Raw genomic sequence first — 19,134 nt, forward strand, 5'->3', positions numbered from 1 at the left:
GGGGGTCCTGGGCCATGGGACTTTGCCACAGCCACTGGGCGTCAGTTCTTGGTGGGGGTCAGATTAGTGCTTCACTCTGGCTCTGAGGGCCAGGCATGTGCTTGCATAGCCACGTCAGGGGTATGGCTGTGTGTGTAGATGTGACGCTGGACCCATCTGTCTACCCATCCATCGGGCTCTTGGCCCCTTCTGTGGGCCAGGCACCGGGCTCCGGGGCTTCAGTGGGACCCAGGCCCATGGGGAGTGCTAGGGATGCAAACACATGTGACACCCTGGTGGGCAAGGCTGTGCCACTGACTTGGAGATTGCAGAGGAGGGGGTGAGGTTCTAGATGGTTCTGTTTTCAGAGGATGAGGGAGCATTTGTTGGAGAGGATATAGTTTCCAGGTGGAGACGATTGCGCATACTCAGGGTGGGGCACGGTGGTCCTGTGTGACAGGCCCAGAGTCGAGGGCTCAGGGCAGCAAGCAGGGGCCAGACCCCATACACTCAGCCAGGGAACCAGCCTGGCCTCTGCTTCGTGGTGGAAATGGCTGGACAGAGCCAAGGAAGGGCTGGCCAGGGGTGGGAACCAGGGTCCGGAGGTGGGCCCAGCAAGTCTGGTGGGTGTAGGCTGGGTGTGGCCTCCGACCCCGTGCACGGGAAGGGTGGGAGGTGGTGAGGCTGTGGAAACCCGCTCAGATTTACCCTATCCAGCTGGATGCCTCACACAGAGCGAGCCTCGCCCTGCTGGCACGCCCAGGACTTCAAACTGACTGTGAATTCATCCAGGGGAAGAACTTCATCCAGGGGAAGAACTTCAGCCAGTCCCCGTGTAAAATAGTTTCCCACGCTGCCCTAACAAAGTACCACAAGCTGCGGGCTGAAAAAAACAGCAATTTATTCTCACAGTCCTGGGGCCAGACTCCAAAATCAAGGTGTCAGCAGGGCCACGCTCCCACGGGAGGCTCCAGGGGAGAATCCTTCCTTCCTCCCTTGTCTTCCAGCCTCTAGTGGCTGCCTGCAGCCCTCAGCTTCCTTGGTTTATGGCCACATCACTCCAATCTCTGCTTCTGTCTTCACATCACCTTCTCCTCTGTGTCTTTTCTCTCTCTCTTTTAATTTTTTTTATTTTATAATTTTTTTTTTTTTGCGGTATGCGGGCCTCTCACTGCTGTGGCCTCTCCCGTTGCGGAGCACAGGCTCCGGACGCGCAGGCTCAGCGGCCACGGCTCACGGGCCCAGCCGCTCCGCGGCATGTGGGATCTTCCCGGACCGGGGCACGAACCCGTGTCCCCTGCATCGGCAGGCGGACTGTCAACCACTGCGCCACCAGGGAAGCCCTCTCTTTTTATTTTTAAGTTTAAGGCACACAGCATGATGGTTGATTTGCATATACTGTGAGATGATTCCCACAATAGGGTTGAGCTAACATCCACCTTCTTATACAGAGACAATAAAAAGAAAAGAAAAAAGGGAAAAAAATGTTTCCTTGTGATGAGAACTCTTAGGATTTACTTTCTTTACAACTTTCCTGCACATCATACAGCACTGTTGGCTACAGTCACCGTGTTGCAATTCCACCCCCAGGACCTATTTATTTCATAACTGGAAGCTTGTACCTTTTGACCACCTTCCTGCAATTCCACCCTCCGCCTCTGGTAACCGCAAGTCTGATCTCTTTTTCCGGGTTTTTTTTCCCCCTTCTCTTTTGTCTGTTATAAGGATGCTTGTTGTTGGATTTAGGGCCCATGGTAAGATCCTTAATTACATATGCAAAGATCTTTTTTCCGAATAAGGTCATGGTCATAGTTCCCAGGGTCTAGGACTTGGACATATGTCTCTGGGGGCCCCCACTCAGCCCACTACACTGGGTGGCGTGACCAGGACCCTGCCCTCTATGCCACCCGCTCCCTCTGCCCAGCTGGATGGCACCCAGGACCAAATACCCGGGAATCCTTGCAGCCCTGCGCAGGAAGGCAGCTTACAGCACCTGTGCAGAGAGGAGTGAGGCTCAGACAGGGGAAAGGCTGGTGGCCCTGGCCCCGGAGGGTGGGGACTAAGTAGGTGGGTGGCTGTGGGTGGCCTTGGGCCCTTCCTTTGTGAGGGACTGATGCAAAGCGTCTTATTTTGAGAGCTTGAGGTTTTCACACGAATGGAGGTGCCAGCCACCCTTCCCCGGCCCCAGGGCCCTCCCTGAGCCTGGCAGGCCCTCCTTGGCATGAAGGTGACAGGTGGGCACTGGACTGGGCACAGGGCTCTGGGAGACTGCGGGAGACACCGGGCTGGGGTTCTCAGGGACGTGGTTCCAGTCCCCACACCTCTGTTCCCTGACCATTGGCCCGGCCAGTGCCATGCTCTTTGAACCCTAGCATCCCCAGGGTCACCGCAGGTGAGTGGGCTGTGAGCATCAGGGTGGGGCAGGCTCCATGGCCTGCTGCAGAGGTGGTGGGCATTTGCCTGGGCTTTTGCCTGGCTCCAGGGCAGGCTGAGGACCCCTGGAACCCAGAAGGCTCTCCCTTCCACTTTTTCAGGCCGACTCTTGGCCCCTGCCCCGCCGCTGTCTAGTCCCACCCACCCTGCTAAGTGTGCTGCGTCCAGCATGGTGGGTGGTCCGCAAGCCTGGAACTTAGAGGCAGCGCCCTGGGAGCTGGGGGAGGAGCTGCAAGTTGGGGAGGGTTGGGTGGAAGACCAGAGCTGCTGAGGGCAGGGGCCCCAGCCCCACACATCTTGCTGCTTGGGGGCTGGTTATTCTCAGCACAGTGTGAAAGGTCGTGGAGCTCCCACTATTGAAGGAGGGACCCTGAATGTCCTCTGTTTGAGGAATGTGAATCGCTGCGTTATTTGTTGCAGGGATGAAATGCTGCCTCGGGAGATGGGAGGGCACAGGGAGGAACAGAGGCCTGGAGTGGCGGGGCCTTCAGAGGTCGCAAAGCAACCCGGGGAATCCTGACCTCAGACTCCCAGAGGGAGTAGGGCTGGGGAAGGAGTCGACGCAGGTCTGACTTCCACGGAGACCCCTGTTCCTCTGCTCGGGCGTGACTGCCCCTAGGCCTCTTAGTGCTGAGCCGGGGCTCCAGCGGGTGTGGCCCTCTGCCTACTCTGCCTCTGCTGTGGATAGTACTTGGTGGCCCTCCTGGGGCAGGGGCAAGGGGAGGCTGTGGCTCCTAGACCCCAGGCCTCCTGATCCATCCTTCTGTCTCTCCAGTGAGGGATGGGATGTCCCAGTGAGAGCCTGGCGGCCTCCCGTTTCGGGCAGTTCTCATCTGCAGGCCTGTGCCCACACCCTCCCCCTCCCCCCCTGCCGCCCGCCCCCCCAGCCTCCCCCCGGCTGCCCGGACTTTGACTTCCTCAGGCCACCCCTGCCCCAGCAAACTCCTTCTCAGTCAAACCTGGCCCCTCGTCTGGAGGCCTCCCCTGATCCAGTGCCTGCTGGGCACCTCCTCTGGACTTCACGGCCCCTTGAAGCCCCTGCCCCGTCCCAGAACTGCTCCACTGGCTTGTCCTGGCTGCCCAAGCCCCAGGGGCTCCTAACCTGCTATTTTATCTCAACCCTCAGCACTGATGAAGAAACTAAGGCTCAGAGAGGCTAGGTCAGTAGCTTGAGGCCCACAGTTGGCAGAGGATAGAGGTGGGCGGGATGCCCAGCTGAGTCTGACTGGGAGCCCTCTCCCCACTCTGGGCAGGCTGCGAAGGGGAAGGGCAGGGGGCCCCACTGAACCTCCCCATTGCCACCACCCGTCCATCTGTTGTGGTCAGCTTTCTCCTGAAGGCATGGCCTGCCCACTGCCACCGAGGGCACTGAGGCTGCGGAGGCCAGGGTCCCGCCCTGAGGACAGCTCGTACACAACAGCCCCATCCTCCAGGAGATAGCAGGTAGTCTCACACCCCAGACTGGCCCCCGGGTGGTGCAGGGACCTTGGCAGGGGTCTGGGGCTGTGCACACATTGGGAGATGGAGGCCCCCCAGCCAGGGCCGGCCTCCCTCAGGCCCCGACACACAGGGATGCAGGCTGACTAGGCACTGGCCCAGCTGGCTGTGGGGCTATGCCCTGGTAAACCTGGCGGGCAGGACGAGGCCTTTGCAACGCCCGTAGTCTGCGGCCTGTGTCACCCTCAAATCCTGCCGTGGCGTGGCCCCAAAGCACTCCTTCCTCCAGCTGGTCTTGTCCTCCCTGGGCGAGGTGTGACCTTGAGACCCAAGCTCGGGGGAGGAGAGGCAGGGGGCCTGGGGGCTCAGCACCGAGCAGCCTGGGCTTGAATCCCTGCTCCCAGCTTCCTGGCTGTGGACCCGGGCGGGGGAGGAAGCCCGGCTTGGTGGGGCAGAGCAGGCTTGGGAGGGACCCGGTCAGGGACCAGGGAGTGACAGGACTGTGCTTTGCCACTGGGGCTGTAAGTGCTTTCTAGCCAGCCAGGTGTTCACAGAGGCAGCAGAGAGTGGCGATCACTGCTCTGTCACAGCAGCTGTGTCACAGAGGCTGTGCCTGGCATGGGGGGATGGGGTGGGGCAGAAGGCTTGGGGGACGGAGGGAAGGTGACGGGCCGACGCCTGGGCCCAGGCTCGGAACCCATCCCTTGGTCCCTTGGTGTCAAAGGGCAGAGAGGTGGCCACCTTGAAACGCAGAAGGCTCTGGTGCCAGAGGCACAGCTGCGCCGTGTAGCCTCGGAAGGCAGAACTGGGCAGCGGCGCCCGTGGTGGTGGTGGGAGCACGCCCGGGTAGTAGTGAGCTCCCCGTGTGGGGCATAAGCACCAACTTCTTGTGTGGCTGTCCCTGGGGTCAGGGAGGCCAGGCCTGGCGCCCTGGGCTTTGGGGCTTCAGCGATTTGCTGGGAAGAAGTCAAACGTACGGAGGTGGCCCTGGGGGGGACCGGCAGGGAGCTGCCTCCCGGGGGCATAGCTGGCCTCATCCCGGGGCCTGGCGAGCTGTGGTCTCTGGCCACAGTGGGCGTGGCCCAAAGCCAGCAGGCCACACGGCACTGACTGGGCACAGCGCTGGGCCTCAGGACCTCAAAGGGTGGAAGGCAGGAAGTTCTGGCTACCCGGGGCTGCCCAGGGGCCCGGCAACAGGAAGCCCTGGGCGGGGAGGAAGCCCTGGAGGCCACGGGCCCCAGATGCAGCAGGCGGCTGTCAGCAGGAGGCTCCGCGGGCGTAGCCGGCCCAGCACTCTGGGCTGCGCGGGGCACCGCGCCTGCCTAGGGGAGGCCGGCTGAAGCCCCGCCTCGTGGCCCCTGAGCCACATGGCCTTCCTGGGCCCCAGGACACCTGCCCCCAAGCCGTCGCCAGGCAGGAAGACAGTCATGTGCTGGGTCAGTGCCACCAGGTCAGCAGGGCGGTCCTGGGGCTGGGGGGCTCGGGAGGTGGTGCCGGCCCAGCACCTGTAGAGCCGCTCAGGGAGTCCCCGTGACGAGTCAGAACCCCCCTCAACGGGGCCCGCGGTGGGGCGCACAGGACGCTGGCCCTGGGCCGCGGAGAGGAGAGCCCTCAGCTGGACGGGGCAAGTGGGAGCCCAGAGAGGACAACCCCGCCCCCTGGTCATGTGCTGCCCTGCCTGGGTGGCCTTGGCGTTTGGGTCCTGGGTGCACACATTGTGTGTGTGCGTGTGTGAGTGTGATGATGTGTCAGCGTGACCGTGCCTGCACTGCGGGGACACGGAGAGCTGTGTGAGCTCCCACTGCCTGCCTGCCCTGGGAGCGCAGTGCTGGGGGGCCTGGCAGGGAGCCGAAGAGCCTCAGGGTCTCAGGGACCCCAGCCCAGGTCGTGCCTCCCTCCCTCCCTCTGGCATGGCTCGTCACTGGCCTTCACTGGAGATTTTTGGTTTTCATTCTTTTATGGAGAAAGATTCTGGGAAGAGGAAGGGGGAGGAGAAACTGAAAGGAGAGACGGAACCAAGAGGCGCTGCGGCCCCGCCCCTCCAGCGCCACCTAGCGCCCGCTCTGTGCCGGGCGGGACAGGCTGAGCGCTCCACTCTTCACTGGCTGTGTGACTTCTGAGTTATTCAGCTTCTCCGAGCCTTGGTGTGTTCATCAGTGTCGTGGGGGTGACACAGGTTCACACGTCAGGGGGTGTTAGGATGGTGACGTGGGGTGGTCCTCGAGAAGCACAGAGTCTGGTCCCCACGGTGAGTGCCCGGTGCGCTCCATGCGAGTTGACGACTTGCTGAGCTTGTTCATTACTGTCCTAGTCTGTGAGATGGAGGTAAAGCAACGCCTGTGGGGTTTAATGAGCTGTCGAGTCAGACTTGGCTCTGCACCAGTGCAGGGCTGCGGGGTAGTGATGATTACTCTGACCTGTGCCCAAGCTGCCTGCCCAGGGCACTGGGGCCACCCATGAAAGGTCCTGCTAGCCCCTGGAGGCTGTGTGTGTGTGTGTGTGTGTGTGTGTGTGTGTGAATATACACGTGAGTCAGTGTGTGTGTATGAGTACATTTGAGTGCAAGCAGGCATGTGTGAAAATGAGTGCATGTATAAGAATGAATGTGAGCGTGTACATGTGCGATGAGTGTGTGCATACGTATGCGTGTGAGCCTGTGTGAGCGAGTACATGGGTATGTGCGAGTGCATGTGTGTACGTGTGCACGTATGATTATATGCAGGTGGGTATGTGAGAGTGTGTCTTCGGGCGCGAGTGGATAAGCGTGCATGCAGGCCTGTGACGAATGAGTGTGTGCATAGGTGTGAGTGAGTGCACTGGGGGACCTGGTCTCTTCTCCCTCGGGGCTGGGACCCCCCAGACCCTCCTCACCCTGCAGCTCCCACACATGGGCGGCCTGGTCACCACTGACGGAACCCCGACCCTGTGGTCCCACGAGGTGCCAGCTCCCTCACCACAGCCGAGACCGCACCTGCGGGTGCAGGAGAGGAGAGCCGAGGGAACCCTGCCCTCCAGCGCCTTCCTCATGCACCTTCCAGGCAACCTGGTGCACAGGCTCACACCGGTACACACGCGTGTGCACACACAGAACCTTCTGCCTTCGGGCCGTGCGGCTCATACACACATCCTGTCTGGGTGCACCGTGTGTGACAATGACCGAGTGTGCGGAGCCACGGCTCCTGTGTGGGCCTGTGCAGGGGATGTGACCACACGCCCCAGAGGCTCGCAGCTCCAAGGCAGATGGAAGCCACAGAGCCTGCGCTTCCTGGAGACCAACGGAGCTGTCTCTCTCTGTGGGAAAGAGCAGCTTTCTCCGGCCTGTTCTGCCCTCACCCCTACAGCCTCGGGCCTTGGGTCACACAGACCAATCGCAGCTGGGAGAGAAGGTGGGGGTGGGCACGGAGCAGAGACTGGGGAGCGTGCCTAGCACTGTGTTCCTGGGCAGGTCCCAACCCAGCTCACCCAGTGGTGCAGGGCAGGGCCGGGCGGCCAGAGGATATCCGGCCATCAGGATGAGCTTCCCCTTCGATGGTCCATTTTCTGGAGAAGGGCGGTGGATGTCTGTTCCTGAAGCAGGGACATTCGCAGGGGAGGTGAAGGTGGAACACGACCAGGCCTGCTACAACCCACCTTCCCCACCCAAGGTCAGCCCGTGGACACCCAAGAGCCCGCCTCCTGCCCGCAGAGGGACGGAGGCTAGGTGAGACTGAGCCCCTCACAGGCCTGCACCTGCCTGGCCACCGAGCTGACCAGGGTGGGACCGCGCGCCACCCCGGCTCCTTCCCCATGCTCGCTCAGGTGTGGAGCCAGGACGAGGGGTGGGCCCCATCATCCTCAGCTCTGCCTCTGGCACCCCCTGCCCCACACAGATGCCAGGTCTCCTTACAGATGGGGGAGGAGGCGATGGAGCAGGGTGGGGCTGTTCCAGCTTCCTGCGCCTTCCAGGCAACGTGCAGTCTCCCGCACCCAGCGGGGTCAGCATTCTACACCTCCTTTGGGACTGCCTGGGTGCCCCCTGTGTGCTGGGCCTGAGCTGGTGGGACCACCTGAAAGAAGGGGCACTTGAGTTAACCCTCTTCCATTTTTGGATTGTTCGTTGCTAGTGTAGAGAAATAGGACTGATTTTGGTGTATCCATCTGGTATCCTGCCACCTTGCTGAGCTTGTTTAGCAGTTCTAATCATTCTTTCTTTAGTGGATCCCTTGGATTTTCTAATCATCTCATCTTTGAATAGTTTTACTTTTTCCTTCCCAACCTGCATAGCTTTTTTTTTTTTTTTTTTTTTTTTTTTGCGGTACGCGGGCCCCTCACCGCTGTGGCCTCTCCCGTTGCGGAGCACAGGCTCCGGACACGCAGGCTTAGCGGCCATGGCTCACGGGCCCAGCCGCTCCGCGGCATGTGGGATCTTCCCAAACCGGAGCACGAACCCGCGTCCCCTGCATCGGCAGGCAGACTCTCAACCACTGCGCCACCAGGGAAGCCCATGCATAGCTTTTATTGCTTCTTCTTGCATAATTGTCCTGACTAGAACCTCTGGTACAATGTTGAATAGAAGTGGCAAGAGCTGATGTCCTTGCCTTGTCCCTGCTTGTAGGGGAAAGCTTTCAGTCACTCACCATTGTTTATGACGTTAGCTCTCGGTTCTTCGTAGATGTCCTTTACCAGGTTGAGGCAGTTCCTCCCACTCCTAGTTGGTTGGGTGTTCTCATTATGAAGGATTGTCAAATTTTGTCAAATGCTTTTTCTGCATCTGTCAGCATAAGCATGTTCTTTTTTTTTTTTCTTTATTAGATTGACATAATGTATTACCTGCTTTGAGTTTTGTTTTTTGGGTTTTTTGTTGTTGTTTTGGCTGTGCCATGAGGCTTTTGGATCTTTGTTCCCACACCAGGGATTGAACCCAGGCCCTGGCAGTGAAAGCGCTGAGTCCTAACCACTGGACCACCACGCAATTTCCTACATTTTTTGAATTTTGAATGTTAGATCAAACTTGCATTCCTAGAATAAATCCCACGTGGCGTAGAATCCTTTTTATATGATGCTGGATTCAGTTTGCTAGTATTTTGGTGAGGAACTTTACGCCGACATTCATAGGGATATTGGTCTGTAGTTTTCTTTTCTTGCGAGGTCTTTGGTTTTGGTATCAAGGTAACGCCGACCTCTTTTTTTTTTCTTTTTTTTTTCTTTTTTTGCGGTACGCGGGCCTCTCACTGTTGTGGCCTCTCCCGTTGCGGAGCACAGGCTCCGGACGCACAGGCTCAGCGGCCATGGCTCACGGGCCCAGCCACTCCGTGGCATGTGGGATCTTCCCAGACCGGGGCACGAACCCGTGTCCCCTGGATCAGCAGGCGGACTCTCAACCACTGCGCCACCAGGGAAGCCCACGCCGACCTCTTAGAATGAGTGCCTTGCTCTTCGGTTTGGGGAAGAGTTTGTGAAGGACTGGTGTTCATTTGAACCACCTCTTGAGGGTGAGTTAGTTCAGTTGTAACAGCAGGCAGTGGGAACAGTGTGGACAGAGGCCTGAAGGGGGGAGCGCAGTGGATTTGAGTAACAGGAGCCACGGGCCTGGCTGGTGCAGGCACACACACGGGAGGTGGAGGGCTGGAGGACAGCCCGTGAGAAAGGTCCACAGGGGCTGGATCCAGAAGGGCCAGCTGGACATGAGCAGGTCCTGGAGCTTAGAACAGAGCAGTGATGGGCATGGTGTGTGTGCTGGAGCCTGTGCTGAGGGGAGGGTGATGGAGGAAAGAGACTGGAGGCCAGGGAGGGACTTGAGGAGGTGGGGTGGGGCTGCCTGGAGGTGGTGGAGGGGGGCACAGGCAGGGGGCTGCGAGGAGGCAGCCTAGAGGGCTGGGAATGCTGGGGGCGTGGGGCTGGCAAGGGCACTGGGAACAGGCACAGAGGCTGGCTGGAGCCTCAGGGTAGGGAGGCTGCTGTAGAGGCGTGAGAGGCAGGGGCTGGTTGCAGCGGGAAGGGGCCAGAGCCCTGGCCTGAGGCAGAGGCCTGGAAACCAGGGACCTCCCGCTGGGTGGGAGCAGGGCGGAAGCTGTTAGACCCACCCTCTGCTGCAGGTGGCCCATCTCGGTGGCAGCCTGTATGCAAGTGGAGGTAGAGAAGGCAGCACGCTTGGGAGGCCAGCCTGTAGCCAGCCTAGGGGGCTCCTGGGAGAGGTGCCCACATCCTTCCAGGCAGAAGGAGCTGCCAAGGACCGGAGCCCTGACCCCTGCAAGGAATCCCGGGTCAGAGAGGCGACGCAGCCCGCCCAGAGTGGGCCACGGGGGAGGAACGAGGGAGGAACGAGGGAGGACCGGCAGCCCCGACCGCGAGCCTGAGTGCTCGCGCCCCGGGGGGCCGGGGGGAGGGGAAACTCGCCAGCCAGCCCCGCTTCAACTCCAGCTCAGCCCCGGGAGGCGGGGCGGCCCGCACCACCCTTGACAGAGCTGCGGGCCGGGGCTCCGGGAGGAGGAGGAGGAGGCACTTTCCCAAGGTCTCGGCCGCCAGGAGCCGGAGGGGCTGGGGCCCGGGTGTGGGGGCGGTCGGGAGCCCTCCAACCGCGCGGGGTCGTGAGGCCGGCTGCCCGTTCACCTCCGTGGCTTCCCGACTTCGGGCGGCCCCTCAGGCGTCCGCCCCGCGCCCCCGCGTTCCCGCGCCCCCGCAGCCCCACCCTCGCAGCGGCCGGCGGGGAAACTGAGGCCCCGCGGGCTGACGGGCGGGGCGGCGCCTCACCTGCGAGGGGCGGAGCCGGCGGCCGGGCAGGGGGCGGGGCGGCATGGCGGGCGAGGGGCCGCGGCCGCGGGCCAGGGGCTGGCGGGAGGAGGGCGCCGCAGGCGAGGCGGCGGCCCGGGCGCGCGGCCCGATGCCCTGTCGGTGCGCGCAGGGGAGGCGGGCGCGGGCCGACCCCCCGAAGCCGGCCGTGCCCATCGCGTGGACGCTGTGAGGACCGAGCCGGCGCTTCCGGCGGGAACAAAGGCGGGCGGGGGCCGGCTCCGGCGGGTCTGGGGGCTTCGGACGGGGCGGGAGCCTGTCCGTCTGTCAGCACTTCCCGGGGCAGGCGGGCGCGGGGCCCCCTCCTCCCTACGCCCGCGGGGTTCTGTCCGGTGCGGGCCGCCGGGCGGGCGCGGGGGTGGCGCGCTTTGTCGGAGGCTCCACTGTTGGTTGGGGCGCAGGCCAGAGGGGTGGCTTTGTGCTTAGGTGGAGCTGGAGCGGGCAGCCCGAGCGACCTGGGCAGGGGCCGAGGAGCAGGCGTGCGGGGAGGCGGGAGGCGGGAGGCGGTAAACATCTGTTGGAGCCTGCCAGTTTGCTGAAAGCGGAGTGGGTTTTTGTGTGTGTGTGTGTTTGGGGATGGGACAGGAGTTCCAGCAAGGCTGGGCCTCTGGGTCTGACCCGAACTGCTCCTCCAACTCCACTGGGGCCCCCGGACGGACCATACCCCGGGTGGGGTGGGGGCAGGCACTGGATAAAACAGTGCGGGGTGGGTGGGTGCTGTTCAGAGGGACCAGGGGTGCGGTGCGGGAGGCCCCGAATGTGACTGGGCATTGAGGTGCGTCACAGAAGAGGGGAGTCTGAATCTGGGTCTTGAAGGGCGAGTAGGAGTTCTCTATGTGAGAAGGGGTGGCAGTCATTCCAGGCAGAGGCCGGAAGTGTGAAACTGAAAGAGCCTGCCAGGTTTCTGGGAGAGCAGCTGGAACATGAGTAAGAGGCTGTTGAGCAGCGGGGCCTTACAGCCGGGCCTGGAATGTAGGGCCCTGAGGGCCTGGGTTAACCCTGAGGCAGGCAGCCTGCCCCTGGAGACCGTGCACTGGGTGGCCCCTGCCCGAACGATGCCCCAGGCTGACTGGGACACTGTGGATCCCAGCCAACCCACCAAACGATTGTTTGGCGAGGGTGTGGCCCCCAACCCTGGCTGAGACATGTCCCCTTCCCTTTTTATTGTAGCTTCATGGCGGCCGAGGAGATGCACTGGCCCGTCCCCATGAAGGCCATTGGTGCTCAGAACTTGCTGACCATGCCTGGGGGTGTGGCCAAGGCTGGCTACCTGCACAAGAAGGGCGGCACCCAGCTGCAGCTGCTCAAGTGTGAGTCCCCTGAGTGGTGGGGAACATAATGGGAGGACGTGGGGACAGGGCTGAGCCCCACTGGACCTTCTTGGCCAAGCACCCTTCCTTTCTGAGCCTCTTTTTCCTTCCTTACCTGGTGGGCCCTCCAGAGTTTCCCTTCTCTCCCTGCCGGCACCCCCTCGGGGCCCTGAGGTTGGCCTCCCCAGCCCCCAGGACTGTGGAAGGGTCTGGGGTGGTGCAGCGGGTGGAGATAGGAGGGCATTTGGTGCACAGTGCTGACCAGCTGGACAAGGGAGCTTCAGCCTGTGGCCAGGGGCGGGAGCCCTCGTTGGCCTGGTAGGTCTGGCCCCTGGGTGGTGCCCTCGCCTTATCAGGTGTGTGTTCAGTGAGTCAGGCAGTCACTCTGTCTGCAATGAACCCACGTACCAGGCCAACAGCCATCTGGGTGCTGGACCTCCAGAGCTTCACGAGACCGGGGCTCTGGTGCCTAGGACAGCAGGCTGGGAGAGGGAGAGAGCCCCCAGGCCTAGGAGATGCTGAAGCCCAAGAGCATCAGGGCCTCGCCCACCCCTCTGACCAGCCACGAGCGTCCCGTGCCTTTGCTCAAGCTGTGCCCTTTGCCAGGGACTCCCTGGCCCTGTGCTGCCTGGTCGAGGTGCCCCAGGCTGACTGGTTTGGTTTCTCTGTGGGCTCCGATTGGTCTGCCCTCCTCTTTGAACAGGGAGCCTCCAAGGAGGGGCTGTAAGTGAGCCGCCTCCAGGCCTGGGAGGGGCTGCTCGGGGATGGGGCAGTAGCCCCAGGGGTTCTCACCTTAACTGGCTCCACACCAGTGGCTCTTGTTGGCAAGATCTCTGGGCATCTTTGCCCCCAGCCTCGCTCCACCCAGCAAGGCGGCTCTGTGGCCTCCCTGGGCCTCTGGCCCTGGCTCTGCCCTTCCTTGAGCCACTTTAGTCCCTTGTCCCTAGGGCCTGCGGTAGCGCCACACAGCCCCCTGAATCTCCCCTGCCCTGGAGGGACCAGCATGCCCATCCGTCTGTCAGCATTTGGCCCCGTGGTAGACTCCTGGGGAGGGGGCAGGAGGCCTGGCCTGGAGTGGCCCAGGGCCTCCAGGCGTGGTCCCTGGAGCGGGGCCTGCCCGGAGGCTCAGCCCCTGCCCTCGCCCGCTCCGCAGGGCCCCTGCGCTTCGTCATCATCCACAAGCGCTGCATCTACTACTTCAAGAGCAGCACGTCCGCCTCCCCGCAGGGCGCCTTCTCGCTGAGCGGCTACAACCGGTAGGTGCCCCACTGACCCCCAGCCCCACGGCCAGTGGGTTCGCCCCCGGTTCCCACCCAGGGCGAGTCCAGGCTTTCCTGAGATGGTTCACACCCCCAGCCCTTCGGATGGGCCCAGCCTCTGCTGCTCCATCCTAGCCTCAGGCCGTTGCCGAGGGCCTGGGGTCGAGGCCGGGGCTTCCTGCCGCTTTATCAGCCTCAAGGGTTGCAACAGCCTGCTCTGCAGAGTCCCCATTCGGTCTCAGCCCAGTGACTTCTGCGTCCCTCCTTCCTCTCCACCTTTTCCCCCTCAACCATCTCCGCCTCCTTTTGGCCAAGAGCCCAGGCCCTGCCCCAGGCCCCCTGGTTCCCGGGGCCTCCCAGGCTGGGGCCAGTTCCCTGCTGCGGGCTGCCAGTCTATCATTTGGCCAGGAGCCTGCCCTCAAGGAGCTCTCTGACTCATGGGCACTGGGCCTCCCCCTCCCCCCCTCCCCGGGGAATGGGGCATGTTGGCACGTGTGGGCCCACCCACGGCCTCGCCTGCACGCACGGGGGCGGGGGGGGGGGTCAAGTGTGATTCCTGACTCTAGGTCTTGGTGTCACACCACCCAGGCCCTGCACCCAATGGCATTAGTCTGTGCCCCTGCCCACCCCGGGAGGGCCCAGCCCTTCCTGCCTCTGAGAACCTGAGGGTCCCGTGGTGTCAGTGGCAGGACTGGCGCCCGTGGGGGGGGTGACTCTAGGCCTGCACTCACATGCTGGCCGCAAGCTCTGTAGGGAAACTTCCCCCAAGCACCCAGCCCAGTGCCCATCCCCCAGGTGGAGGTCAGGGGAGGCTCCAGGGCCCTGTGGCTGCCAGCAGGCACTGGTGGGTCAGACTCTGGGGTCCCCTGGGGAGGGACATTTCCTTCCCCCAAACACACCACCCCTGGCCTGGTGGGAGTGCAGCCTTGCAGCAGGGGATGGTCCAGGCCGTCTGATGGGCCGGAGGGACACACCTGCCCCAGGCGCCCAGCCTGACAGCGCCCCCCATGGTAGAGTTTGTGATCTCTACGCAAACTCCATGTCCTGGCTGCAGGAGCGGCCGCAGTGAGTCACTTCCCTGAAATGTTCTCAGGCCAGCCACCTGGCAGCAGGGGCAGGGCTGAGGGTGACACGAGCCCCATGAGGGTCCCCAGGAGGTAGGCCAGGGACCAGGCGGGGCCCGAGGCATCCAAGTAAAGTAGCATTGGTGGGCAGCGAGGGTGGCATGTCCTCGTCTCAGAGCCCTGCATGCGCTGCTCCCTGGAAGCCCTCCTGGACCCCTGTGCCCTCCGCTCACTGCCCACCCTTGCCCACACGCTTCCTTCTGCCTGACGCATCCAGGCCTTCAGCCAGCAGCATCGATGGGCCAACTGTCCAGATCTTCCCATGTCCCTCGGGGCGTGGTGCTGGGTGCCAAGACCTGTCCAGGGGCGGGGCTGTGCTTGGGCCGTCCCTGCGGGCATGGGCCGCATGGTGACCACTGGCACTGCCCTCAGGGTGATGCGGGCAGCTGAGGAGACGACGTCCAGCAACGTCTTCCCCTTCAAGATCGTCCACATCAGCAAGAAGCACCGCACGTGGTTCTTCTCTGCCTCCTCTGAGGACGAGCGCAAGGTGATGGGGGGCCGGATTGGACCTGCCTTGTGGGGACGGGGAACTGTCAGGGCCCCCGTCCAGGCCCTGAGGGGCCGTGGCTGGGGCATGGGCAGCTGGGTGGGTGCCGCCCCCCGGTCTCCAGTCCTCACGCCCAGGGCCTGGCGCCAGCCCCCTCACACTCAGAGCACGCTGTCTCTGAGTTGGCTGAAGGGGGGCCGCGGCCCCAGAAGGGCCAGCCAGGGTCGTCTTCCCCAACCTTGGTGGTCGACACAGACCAGCCAGTGCAGGCAGGGGAGGAGGGATGAGGGTGGGTTCCTCCCCTGGGCAGCATCATGCCCGCTGAGGGCCTGACTGACCCGCAGAGCTGGATGACCTTGCTGCGCAGGGAGATTGGCCACTTCCATGAGAAGAAGGAGCTGCCTCTGGATGCCAGGTGGGCCTGGGGGTGTGATGGTGGGTGGGTGTCACTAGGGCCCTGGACTTGACACGTGTGCCTGCCTCCTGACCCCTGGGGGCTTGGCCCAGAATCCCCTCCTTGAAGGCTTTTCTGAAGGTGCCAGCTGGGCCGCGTGTGTGCGGGGCGTGCACCTGTGTGTGTGCACCCGAGTGTGTAAGCATGTGTGTGCGTGCACCCCGCTGGTAGTTCCTATTTGGGGATTACACGTGCTTCTACTTGCGCGCCCAGGAAGCCCGGCGTTTCTAGCAGCTCAGGCCTTCGGGTTCCCAGCGCCCCTCACTAGGGAGTGAGAGCAGGCTGAGCGCCCGGGGCAGTGGCCCAGCCTGTCTGGGCGTTGGTGACTGCACGGTGAAGGTGGCTCAACAAGCAGCGGGGGCTCTCTGGGCAGGAGCTGCTCCATCCGGGCCTTTCAGACGTGAGAATAGGGAGGCCCAGGTAGGGCTGGGCACACCTAGGCGGTCCCGCAGGCCCCTGCCTCAGCCCCCAGGGCAGGAGCAGGTGGGGACGTGGGCCCAGCCTTGAGGCCTGGCACCGTCTGGGCGGTCGGGGTGTACTTGTGGCGAGAACCACGGTGGGGCTGAGGAGGGAGACACCACAGCCTCCAGTCGCCTTGTCTGCCCTTGTTTTGTGTGTAGACGTGTGTCTAGATCTTTCTGTGTCCGCACGTCTCCGTGCGTGTTCTCGTGTTTATCTGTGTGTGTGTCTGCATCCGCGTGTCTGAGTGTGCACGTGCGTGTGGCTGCGTCCTTGTCTGTCTGTGTGTGTGTCTGTCTGCGTGTCCGAGGGTGTGAGTGCAGGAGACCCCCTGCCCGGTACTCACGGCCCTGCCCGCCCTGCGCTCAGCGACTCCAGCTCGGACACAGACAGCTTCTACGGTGCCATTGAGCGGCCCGTGGACATCAGCCTCTCTCCGTACCCCACGGACAATGAAGGTGAGGCGCGTCCCCATCCTCTGCCCGCCGCCTCTCCATGCCTGGCTGCTGCCCCGGAGGGAGACGTAGCTGGCTGGCCTCCCTGCTCCGTCCCTTCGGCTTCCCCAGGCAGCCTGGGTTTTGGGTTCCCATCCTGCCCACCTCATCCTGGCCCTGGACCCCCCTGAGGGAGCGAGGTCCTGAGAGCCCCGCCCGGCCTCCCCGGCCTGGGTGCAGCTGGCCTGGGTGGCCCTGAGTCCGACCCTCCATCTGCCCCACAGACTACGAGCACGACGATGAGGACGACTCTTACATGGAACCCGACTGCCCCGAGTCCGGGAAGCCCGAGGGTGGGTGGGGCACCCGGTGGGCCTGGGGAGCGCTGGGAGTAGAGAACAGGGGCTGGGGCCTGGAGCAGAGGCTCCCCCACCCTGGGCTGGGGCTGTCAGCCTGGGTATGGCTCCGGGTGGCCTGAGGCCTGACCGTCTCCACCTCGGGCCTCAGTTTTCCTCCTTCAACCCAAATATTGGGAGGAACGGAGCAGAAGAGGCTGGCTCTGCTCACCTGCTCCTCTGACCTCCTCCAGTTCGCCTGGGATGGGGGAGGGGCGGTGCAGAGGTAGGTGAGGGGGAGCCCCACACGTGGGACGCTGAGCCAGGGCTGGCCCTGGGGGCTGAGAACAGGGAAGGAGGATAGCTCGCCGTGAGCACCTGCGGCCAGATGGTCACTCAACTGCCCCACCCTGCCCCCACCCCCCAGAGCCCTCGGCCAGGCAAGGGGACAGGCTTGTACCAGGCATCCCAGGGAAGCGCAGGGACGGGTGGGGGAGGGCCACGCCTCTGTCCTGCGTCTGTCGCATCACTCACTGTTCCTTCCGCCCCCAGCTCTCCTCCCCCAGCTCCTCTTGTTCTCGTTGATTTCATCATGGTCCGGGACTCCCTGTTCCCTGGCCTCCTCTCCAGCCACCTTGTCTTCTGCCCCCCTCAACTCCTCGTGGCCTCCTCTTAGCTCTGCCTCCCTCAAGTGCGCCCGGTGCCAGCCCTCTTCCCTCCTACTGGCTCCCTCCCTCTGGGGCCCCAGCTCCCACGGGCCTTCAGCCCACCAGGACCTGCAGGCCAGCACCGAGCCCACATCAGACCCTCATCCGTTCTCTGGTCTTTGCGCCCTCGCTCGCCCGCTTCGGGCTCTCATCTCTCGGGCCTGTGACCACAGCCCTGGTGAAGCCCTGCCTCGTCTGCCCCACCCCTGGCTGGAGAGAGCCCACGGAGGCCTCACCCTCATCCCCACCTTGGACCTCCAGGGGCCCAGTGCCCCTGCACACCTGCTTGCGCATTCCCAGCTCCTCACCCAGAACGCCTCTCGTCAGGGTTCCCACCCCAGCGCCCGAGGGTGGCACTTGGCCCGGGGCCCCCTCCCTGCCCCCACCTGCCTCGCCAGCCCCAGACACCTCGTGCTCCAGGTCCCCTCCCGCCCAGCCCTGTGCTGCCCGGGGTGCCCACGCGCACGACCCCGGGGCTCAGGCCTGGCCCGCTCCTCTCCCGTCACTCCTGGGCCACAGCCAGTGTCATCGACAGGCTGTTGACTCCTGACATTTCCAGCCGGGGCCCCTCCTCTGAACTGGGCCTGGGCCCCTGGAGTCCACTCGACGTCCCTTAGGTGTCTCGGGGCACTGTCAACTTGTTAGGAGCAAACCCAACCCCCAGCTTCCCCCAGCCTGCTCCCGCCTTTCCTCCTCACCTCTGTTACTGGGACTCCCAGCCGCCCCAGCTGAGGCCCGGTCCTGGGAGACTTCCTTGCCCCTTTGTCCTTCTCGCCCCGACCCGCTCCCCCGGAAGCTGAAGGCTCCTGATGTGACACCTGGGCTTCAGGAAGTTTGCACAGGCTGCTGTATGGGGGACAGATCGGGAGGGCCGGGTGGCCTGGGGTGGGCCAGCGTCCCAGAAGGAAGGCTGCATCGGGGCTGTAGGCCGCGTGGCCGTGCTGAGGGGCTGGGCGCTGGGGGGTTGCACGCCTGCTTGGCCCTGGCCGGCCCTTGCCGGCAGAGGTGCTGCTGCTCTGGCCTCCAGCAGGGGACACTTGCTCACCAGATGGGTCTCCTCGCTCTGCAGATGCCCTGATCCACCCACCGGCCTACCCCCCACCTCCGGTGCCCACGCCCAGGAAGCCCGTCTTCTCTGATGTGCCCCGGGCCCACTCCTTTTCCTCCAAGGGTCCAGGCCCTCTGCTGCCACCTGCACCCCCTAAGCGCAGCCTCCCCGATGCCGGCCCGGCCCCCGAGGACTCCAGGAGGGAGCTGCTGGGCCCGAGGTGGCTCGAGCCCGGCCCCAGGGTGCCCGCCCCCTCCCGGAGGGTGAGTGAACCCCCACCGGGCGGCCTGCCCGCCGTGCCCAGCCGGAAGCCACCTTGCTTCCGCGAGGACGCCAGCTCCGGCCCAGAGCCCCGGGTCCCTGGCCACGGCGCCAGCTCTTCCTCTAGCTCTGCCAGCGCAGCTGCTACCACCTCCAGGAACTGTGACAAGCTCAAGTCCTTCCACCTGTCCCCTCGGGGGCCACCCACACCTGAGCCCCCTCCCGTGCCGGCCAACAAGCCCAAGTTCTTGAAGGTGGCTGAAGTGGCCCCCCCGAGGGAGGCAGCCAAGCCCGGACTCTTCGTGCCCGCCGTGGCCCCCCGGCCTCCCGCACTGAAGCTGCCCACGCCCGAGGCCACAGCCCGGCCCGCGATCCTGCCCAGGCCAGAAAAGCCGCCCCTCCCCCACCTCCAGTGAGTCTGTGCCGCACTGGTGCCACCGGGACCCCCCCCCAGCCTGTCTTCCCACCGGTGACCCAGCCTCCCTGCCTCTGGCACACAGCCCGTGACAGGCACCAGGCGGCCCTGGCCTGGGTGGGGGGAGGAAGGCACCTTGATGGCCCTGGGCTGCCTAGGCTGAATGGCCTCCCCTACACCTGACGCGGGGGTTCCCAGGGGTGTCCCGCCTGGCCTTTGAG

At 63.8% G+C, this 19,134-nt stretch overlaps 1 protein-coding gene across 3 annotated transcripts in view; it reads left to right on the forward strand.

Moving 5' to 3' along the window:
• Positions 1 to 19,134, forward strand: part of SH3BP2 (SH3 domain binding protein 2) — a gene marked incomplete at its 5' end in the record, with an annotated part of 37,564 nt that overhangs the window by 13,331 nt on the left and 5,099 nt on the right. Inside the window, 8 exons of one of the 3 annotated variants that reach the window (XM_079921042.1) lie at positions 5,117 to 5,299; positions 11,788 to 11,927; positions 13,081 to 13,183; positions 14,683 to 14,800; positions 15,145 to 15,215; positions 16,083 to 16,171; positions 16,432 to 16,500; positions 18,259 to 18,910. In XM_079921042.1, coding sequence (XP_079777168.1) covers positions 5,217 to 5,299; positions 11,788 to 11,927; positions 13,081 to 13,183; positions 14,683 to 14,800; positions 15,145 to 15,215; positions 16,083 to 16,171; positions 16,432 to 16,500; positions 18,259 to 18,910 — 1,325 coding nt within the window. Of the gene's footprint in view, positions 1 to 5,116; positions 5,300 to 10,621; positions 10,786 to 11,787; positions 11,928 to 13,080; positions 13,184 to 14,682; positions 14,801 to 15,144; positions 15,216 to 16,082; positions 16,172 to 16,431; positions 16,501 to 18,258; positions 18,911 to 19,134 lie in introns of those variants that run through there. The other 2 variants (XM_079921043.1, XM_079921044.1) reach the window with 2 other exon arrangements.

Source organism: Stenella coeruleoalba (assembly GCF_951394435.1).
Source record: "Stenella coeruleoalba genome assembly, chromosome: 4".
Classification (NCBI taxonomy): domain Eukaryota; kingdom Metazoa; phylum Chordata; class Mammalia; order Artiodactyla; family Delphinidae; genus Stenella; species Stenella coeruleoalba.